Source organism: Taurulus bubalis (assembly GCF_910589615.1).
Source record: "Taurulus bubalis genome assembly, chromosome: 3".
Taxonomy (NCBI): Eukaryota; Metazoa; Chordata; class Actinopteri; order Perciformes; family Cottidae; genus Taurulus; species Taurulus bubalis.
In genome coordinates, this window is record NC_136591.1 from 19,883,090 (window position 1) to 19,892,008 (window position 8,919).

Below are 8,919 nucleotides of genomic sequence, written 5' to 3' on the forward strand. Positions count from 1 at the left end.
AATTATTTTTATTTTATTATTTCATATGCTTGAGGGTAGTTTTAAATTGATACCAATGTTGGCCATATCTCAACATTATGCTTCTGCACGTGCCTTTTTAGTCATGTGTACTAGATTGTATCGAGGATACAATCCACTTACAACAACTACTACTGCTGCTACTACTACTACTACTACTACTACTACTACTACTAGTAGTAGTAGTAGTAGTAGTAGTAGTAGTAGTAGTAGTAGTAGTAGTACTAGCAATAGTACTGCAGTACAGCAGCATTCAACATCTGCTCAAATTCAACCCCCGTTGTGGATTATTCTCAGCTCATATGCGCCCACAATGCACATGTGTTTAACAGAAGGGATGTCGGCCGGTTCCTCCCCGTCTTCCTGTTTGCCAGCGTTGTGAGCGGGGCACCTGCTGGCTTGTTTTCACTCCGCGTGTTTCCTGTTCTCTTCCCAGCAGCGGAGAGGATGAAGAGGAGGCATCCCGGCAGTTTGTGGCATTTTTAAGCAAACTGAAGCAGCACTGGCAGCCTCTCCAGCTCTGCGTCTGTTTGGCGCCTCCGTCTGCAGCGGCGCTCGCCATCATGAGTTAGACGGATCCTGCAGAGCGACCGCCACAGCTGCCTCGCTGCGCCGCCACCTGGAGCCCAACGTCCGACTGTGACGGCGGCGTCACTCGCCCTGCTTCATGAGCCAGCGGGATGCGGCTGAGGTCCTCGTTCTCTCCGAGCGCCTCCTCGTAGCCTCGCACAAGGGCCAAGCCGACAATGTGGTGCAGCTTATCAACAAGGGCGCCAAAGTAGCCGTCACTAAGGTGAGCGAGCGAGTGAGCGCTCACGAGTTAGAATGAGAAGGGGATGCTGGTGGATACTTTTTGTATATTTGTTTTGTTTATGATTTTTCCAACAGTTCCGAGAATTGGATGTTGTCAGTTGGTTGATCACACCGGCAAAAATCAAAATAATTGCAGTCTAATTTTGGTTAATTTACGAGTTTAGTAATAAACTAATGGTTCCAGCTCTTCTCATTTGGTTCTTGTCAAGGTATCTTCAAAAACTACCGGCTGGACTTATAGTCAACTTCCTGTCCAGCTGTATGTACTCAACAGATGAAAACCACTTTGATCAAACAAAGAGGGGCTTTCAGATTAAATTGAATTTGAATTGTGTGGCCCAATAAAACAAACCAGGGGGCTTTGCAATCTGTACAACATAAGACATCCTCTGTCCTTGAACCCTCATCGGAAAGTGGAAAAAACGTGTGTGTGTGTGTGTGTGTGTGTGTGTGCCCGTCCGTCCGTCCCCCCTCCCTCATCTGGCCATGTAACAGCTCAGCTGTGACACAGTCACACTTCTGGGTGCTTGCTGATCGATGTCAGGCGGGGCGACTCCTCTAGAAGTCTATGAGAACATGATCCCACTTCTTAAAATGTCCTCCTCTCTAAGTTTCACAGTGTGATTGAGAGGAGTCTCATCCTCCGAGCACATCCACGTGCGACACCCACACAAAACCCTGTTTTACACCGGCTGTACGTTGTCACTCCCCAACCCTGTAATCATTTCCACGAGTATAAACACGGTGTGGTTGTGTTCACATGTTCAACCTCTTTTCATACTCCATTTGCTTCCATTTGAATCAAGATATGCAGACGAGCCCATGATATGTTATCTGAAAAAAAGATTTATCTCACAGCGAGGGAACACATCCGATATCTAGTTGAGTTTTTGGAAGCTTAAACTTTGCAGCGAACACTAAACCAGACAGACTGAATCTATGTGCTGTTCACTGGAGTGCGTCTATGAGTCGGAACAACTCGGTGACACAATGGCAGTAAGACGACACCCTAAAGACGCAGAATCTTTAAAAACGGGCCGCTAACGAGGAAAAGATAACGCTTTGGAGCGGCTTCGGTCAAACCAGTTATCAGATGTCCCTGTTTTGGTTTCTTTCACTGTGGTTCTACTCCATTGGTACAGAACCTGAAGGACAAAACCAAACAGGAGAACACACCAGAGTCCATTAGAACCAAATCCCAAACAGGTTGGAGTGTTATTAACTCTACTTTTTCCTGCCTGCCTGACACCAACTGCTTTTATTCATATTATTAATATTACTGCTTTTACTACTCTCGTTATATGTATACTTTCTGTCATGTAGATTCACTGTTGTAACTCTAATATATCTCACACACAGTCATATTTACAGGACTTTTGGAGACCTTACGGTGAATAAAATTCATATCCTGGAGACTTTCCCTAAACCTGCTCTAATCTTCCATTAAGTCCTTACCCTAAAATGTAACTATTTACGTTATGGGGATGTGCATTTGTATCTCACACACACACACACACACACACACACATAACAGTGGCAGATTTTCACCACAGTGCGTTTGTGCGGGATGAGTTGCGCTTTCAGGTTCTCCGTCCCGTTCCTCTGAACGCGGACGCTTTTGAAGGAATTTCTTCAAATTTGAAATGAACGTCCACTAGGACTCAAGAATGGACTAATTTACAATTTCGTGGTCAAAAACGTTATTTTGGCGATAACATTTATGACATTTTCACACAAATGTCTTAACAGGAATTTGGACCGACAACTTGACTGCAACTTGACTGGTTGGTGGAGGAATACAACCTCGAGGCGGGAATCCTAGTTTATGTCTTTGTGTCTTGATTTCAGGCCGTAATGAACAAAAGAAGGCGGGACTTTGCTGTTTGAAAAGACAACTGGAGCCACATAATTCCTTTTAACTCTTGAGTTGATCAAACAATTCTGTTGTCTGCCTGTTTCTGAGTAGTAGAAAGCTCTTCCAATACTGAAGACTTTAAGGTTGTCAAGCCACATGTAGGTGGAGCTTAGAGATCTTCATCATCAACTTCACGGTGACAACAGGTTTCCTGTATTTAGGAAACTATCTTTGACGATAAGAGACAGCGGTTTCAGGCGCACACACACACGCGTAAAATCATTGGTTCCTTGGTGTTTTTATACATATTCTGTTGATTTTGTTGTGTGTCATGTGCGTTTGTGTTTTGCAAACCAATTCCCCTGTGGGGCCGTCACGGCTTCATGTCGTAACAACAACAACGTGACGATGTTCCGCTCTGATGATTTTGTCTCCACCGGCTGTATTTGGGTGTTTTGGCAGCGTGCCATCATGAAAACTTAATCCAGGATAAAGAGGGCAGAGTTTCATACGAAACATTCCTCTGCTCAGGAAACGGAATGTAGGAACCGTGTTCATGAGGCTAATGCGATGAATGGATTGAGAGAGGAAAGCAGATGAAGAGAGGGGGGGAAATAAAGGGTTCAATGAGGTTGGTAATAAAAAAAGAGAGCGAGGAGATAATGGTTTAGAGTCACAATCTGGAGAGTCTGTCTATCGATGTTTATACGGACACGTTGGTATTGTTTTAAAGAGATACTTTAACGCTTTTTGCATTCTAAAACCCCATCATATAATTTAGTAGTGAAAGGTTGAGGGCTGCAACTAATGATAGTTTTCTTTATCTGATAATTTGCAGTTCATTTTCTTGATTAATCGATTCATGGTTTATAATATAAAATGGCGGAATATAGTGGAAAATGCTCCTTTTTTAATATTTCCTAGAGCTTCAAATACATTGTCCGACATTCGGTTTACAATGATACAAAACCGTGAAAAAGAGGAAATCCTTCTATTAGAGCAGCTGGACCCATGTTTGGCATTTTTATACTTGGAAAAACAACCGAACAGATAAAGTAAAAATAAATAAACACAATGAGGAATATAACTGTACAAGAACCTGTACAAGGTAAAGTGACACCCAATGTACCGACTGCCTCTGAAAAACCAGCCCACGGAGCCACAATCCCTCAGTCAGTCTGGAGACAACGGCGGCTCCCTGCTGGCCTCGGGCCGGCGGTTTACCTGAGCTCGGCTGGTGGCTCCTCTCCAGGTGTAACTCAATCCGAGGACCGCATACACGCAGAGTGGAGCCGCGCCCAAACAAAACACCCACCTCCGAGCGCTGAGATAATACCGGGGGTGTCGTTGTGTTTGAGAACACACACCGGATCTGTAATTAAACGGCGTTTACTCAGTAACGTGACAGATTAACGGAGATCACCTGGATCCCGTGTTTGAAGTGGGTTCCCTGCGCGTCGACATCCTGCTCCGTCATTCTTCTCCATGCGGTTTATGGTGTTGGATGTGTTGAGAGCTTTTATCCTAATCCTCCCAACCAGTGTTATGTTTATGTAATTATCATACATGCATATGTAGGAAGGAAGTTCCCCTTGTTGCATAACTGAACTATTACCACACGATGATAGTGTCACTTTACATATAAATCCTGCGACTATGCACTACGTGTGTGTGTGTGTGTATGTGTATTTGTCTGTATGTATACGCGCATATATCCTTCAGCAATGACTTTATAATAGACAATTCAGAAACCAAATAATTATTTGCAATTTATATAAATAAAGGGAAAGAATATTTTTTTTAAATCTAAACTTCTTGAATAACGTGTGAAACGCATCTTGTTCAACATTCACTTTGCAATGAAATAAAACGGAGAAAAACTATAAAACCCATTCAAGTCGAATGCAACAAAGCAGATGGACCCATGTTTGGCGTTTACAATTGAGACAATTATACATAAAATCTTACAAATCTGTGAAGTGATCAATTTTTTTAAATCTCTCATTTAAAAAAATGTTAAGTAGCCTTCCCGCATCAGGCCACACCCACAGATCCCAGAGCTGATACTCTACTCGGCTATCTTGAACAGATGTGCAGATTCTGCACGATTCTCTTAAACCGCAGATTAAGTATTTGTTTGTTTTCGACTCATTATGGAGATGGCATTGTCCTCCGTAGAGGATCGTCTTCGGCTTGCGCTGCAGCAATATCCCTCCTGATGGATGGTGACGCAGTGGAGATGGATGTTTGTCTTTTATTTACTCAACTTTGTCAGCTCCCGCTGGGGAGCTTGTGTGCTTATGTTGTGTGTGTGTGTGTGCACTCTGGTGTTTTGTTCACTGGGCCCTTGTGTGTGTTTTTGTGTCCACAGTATGGCCGGAGCCCCCTTCATCTGGCCGCTTACAAAGGCCACATTGAGGTTGTGCGTATCCTGCTCAAAGCCGGCTGCGACTTGGACATCCAAGACGACGTGAGTAGAGCTGCGTCGGACATGTTTCCACTTCCAGCTCCCGCGCCGCAGTCCTGATGAGTTATTACCAGTACATTGCTTATCTTTTTTTGCTGTTTTAAACACAACACTAATCTAATGACCTCCAGTGGCCTTGAATGGGACCCTTTGGACTGTCCACTCGTTGGGTTTCCCTCAGGATGCAAGTCCCCCTTTCCTACCGATTGCGAAAAGCCAGATGTCTGGCGTTGCCAAATTCATTCTCTGTGGTCAATGAGCTCCGCAACAGGCTGCAGTACGTCCTCCAGGACTGAAGGGAGCAGGAGGTGCAGACTGAGTCAGCAGGAGGAAGAAGAGGAGGAGGAGGAGGAGGAGGAGGAGGAGGAGAGAAGACAGTGGAGGAGGGCTGGGAAAGAGCCTGGAGGATCAGGGAGAGTGAAGGAGGTTAGCCAAAACTGAGCCAGCAGAACACCCCCCCGCCCCGCCCTCAATCCTTCCTTCCCTGAACAAACGCCTTACCTCCACCGCTGCCTGCTGCTGCTTCTCCAGCTTCCTCCTCTTCTTCTCCCTCCTCTTCCTCCTCCATCTCTTATTGGAAACCATTGCTCGTTCTTCCAGCGCTTCTCTCATGTCAAACCAGTTCACACTCTCCGCTAATCTGCTCTGTGTGCTGAATTTAATGGTCTGAGGATAAATGTGAGCTTAATCTTTATTTTATTTTTGTTTTCTTCCCTGGGACTGTATGTCACCGCTGTCACGGTTATACAAACCACTCTGGACTCCAAACAGCTATTTGAGATGCTGTGGTTTGTATAACTGCTATATGGGAATGTATTAACATCTTTACTGCTGGAGTCAGTCATAACTCTGCTGATCTTGGGATATGTGGCGTGCTTATTGAAAAGGAGTCCACTTATAAAGGGAAAGATTTAATTATTTTTGCTATATGTTAAATGGTAAGATTAGCTTCTTTTTGTACACATGTTTATGGGCTGAAGTAGCTCAGATTCTCTCTTATCAACAATGTTCTGTGATATTTTCTGTTGGATTTACCTTCCATAATACTGATGGGTGGATGGTATTATTTATATGGTAAAAGCTGCACAGCAACTCACTTTCAGAAGAAGAGAGCAAGCAAGCAAATACGCAGATTTCCCCAAATGTTATATTCCTTTAATCATAAATATGTAAATTAGGACTTGTGTACACCAGCTACTGATATGTGGAAAAGTTCCAGGGTGTGTTTTCTTTTGAGCCATCCATGTGTTCTCACCACTCAAAGTAAACAGGAATAAAAAAAGCCTGGACACAAAGTTCTGATGTGTGTGTTGGCAGGGGGAGCAGACGGCGTTGCAGCGAGCCGCCATGGTGGGAAACTGCGACGTCATCGGTGCTCTCATCCAGGAAGGGTGTGCACTGGACAGACAGGACAAGGTGCGGATCAAAAGACACACACACACACACACACACACACACACACTGCACTAATGACTGTATTTAAGCATATGATGATCATAGAGGAACCAGCAGGCCTGTAATCTGCTTGGCCTCATTCCCCCATGAAAGGCACAGTTGTGTGTTTGGGGTCACAGTGGAAAGAGGAACTGAAACCAAAACACAGTGCATTAATGAGTTTAGATTGTTCCCTGTGAAATGGTTTTTACTATCTTTATTTGGGGGAGTTTTTCCTGATCCGATGTGAGGTCCCGGGACAGGGATGTTGTGTACAGATTGTAAAGCCCTTCAAGGCAAATTTGTATTACCTTGAAATTTGAAATACCTTTTCTAGACATTTATGTCTCTGCTGAGGAGTGGACGTTTGGGTGAGTGTTGGGCTGTATAAAATCAACTAAATTGAATTATTAACCGCTCCACAGAGGACCCGGTGGACTTTAGTTTTAAGTGCATTGTGTTCTTTTCTGCAGCCTAAATACATAAATGGACAACATTAGACAACAGTGGTAATGCCCGTCGGGGTGTGTGATCTTCTGGAATGGGCTTGTGTGAGGTTCTCATCCTTTGTCAGCTTTACAAAGCTGTTGTCTACGCTCTCTCTCTCTTCCACCAGACTCCTTGAACAAAAACAAACGTTTTGCCTCTCAGGAAGTGTGTGTTTCTGGTCCAACCGATTGATAAGTTTGTTTGTGTTTATTCCCAAAGACGGGTGGATCACAGGAGACTTTATTTGGGTCGACAATTCATTTTGCAGAATTTCATCCACAGTCTTTTTATTTGAGATTTACATTTGCAGAATACCGTTGAGCCACATGAGGGAGCCTGAATATTGCATTCAGTTAGTTTTACTGATGAGAGGAAATGAAAAGGATGATAAGCCTCCATCAAAGTGCATTTATTTGGTCTCTATACATTTAACATGTGTAATATGTCTTCAATAACATAAGACAAAGTTTAATATTTATCCAGCATACATTTCTTCAAATTGGTTGGCGACTCCTGTGTTCTATGAGGTAAAATCATTTTCTTCTTTAAAGAGTGCATAGATGGATATAACGGCTAAGTTAAAGCAATACAAATATTCCAAATATATATATTTTTTACGGATGGTTTTGTTGCTGTCCCGTTCACAGCAGTACGTTGCTTTGCTCTGTTTCTACTGTAAGTAACACACCGACTCAGGATCAGTACCTCATACGACCCCACTTTAAAACATCCAGACTGTCCCTTTAATGGTGTCCCAGTGGATCAAAATAATCCAGCCAGTATTACCATGCATGCTCTGATTAAGCCCCTTTTTTCCACATAAATCCTTTACAGTTGGCTCATTTTTGGACGATCACAAACAAGTGAAACGTTACTACGTTACTGTCACATTGTTCCAGGGCATATTAAAATATAATTTTTACTCCTAATTTCCCATGTTACAAGTATATTTAATGCATCAAAAGATTCTCTAAGGGCATATTCGCGGCAATGATTGGAATGAAATGGTGAATGCAACTTATTTCCACACAGACCGGTGAGTGTGATGCGACTCATCAATCTCGTTGGTGTATCAATGTAATTCTTTACGGGTAAAATCTAGAGTTACGCAGGAAGAGAATGTCCATGGATGGAAGTGTCCTGAAGGCTTTTTTTTGTCTTGTGTCTCGTCAGGACGGCAACACGGCGCTCCACGAGGTGTCCTGGCACGGGTTCAGCCAGTCGGTCAAAGTGCTGGTGAAGGCCGGAGCCAACGCTCACGCCAAAAACAAGGTGATTCTGTGGAAGAATTGACAAATAAGCTGACTTTGGACTTTTTTTACTTATTTTTTTTACTTTCTTTTTAGAGCAAAACTGTGATTACTTTGTTTTGCGTCGCCGGCTTTATCAACCTTCACTTGCCCTCCCCTCCCCCCAAAAAAGCTAATTTTTATGTTTTAAATAAGGACTTATTGGTTCATTATATGTGATCAGTTTGGAAATGTACTTTTTTGGAGCTTTGAGAAGCTGCTGGTCAGTCGACATACAAAATGCCCGTTAACAGTGTTTTTTAAATTACTTTTACTGCCAGAAGGGATAGACACAGGTCCACACGGCATGTTTAATCATGTGTGTTAAAATGTTGAAAGAAATTCAAATCAAGAACCACCATTTTGGCGATAGCTAGTCAGACAGCGTCGAGCTAGTTGACAGATAAATTGGTTTAATTGGCTGCAGCTGTTAAACTAAACAGACAGGTACCAAATCCACGGCCCGCCACTGCTGAAATGCTTCTGTACTTTGGGAGTTCCTCGTAGCGGAGCCTCTCCACCAAGACGCGCTACAAAGGCATACAAAATTCCTG

The 8,919-nt window shown here is 43.3% G+C and overlaps 1 protein-coding gene across 1 annotated transcript in view; it reads left to right on the forward strand.

Annotated features, from left to right (window-relative positions):
- Positions 1-685: 685 nt before the first annotated feature.
- The window catches only part of ankrd6b (ankyrin repeat domain 6b), a gene marked incomplete at its 5' end in the record, with an annotated part of 16,973 nt that continues 8,739 nt past the window's right edge, over positions 686-8,919 (forward strand). The window contains 4 exons of the mRNA XM_079215475.1: positions 686-811; positions 5,058-5,156; positions 6,471-6,569; positions 8,250-8,348. Of these exons, the coding sequence (XP_079071601.1) occupies positions 686-811; positions 5,058-5,156; positions 6,471-6,569; positions 8,250-8,348 (423 nt within the window). The remainder of the gene's footprint in view (positions 812-5,057; positions 5,157-6,470; positions 6,570-8,249; positions 8,349-8,919) is intronic.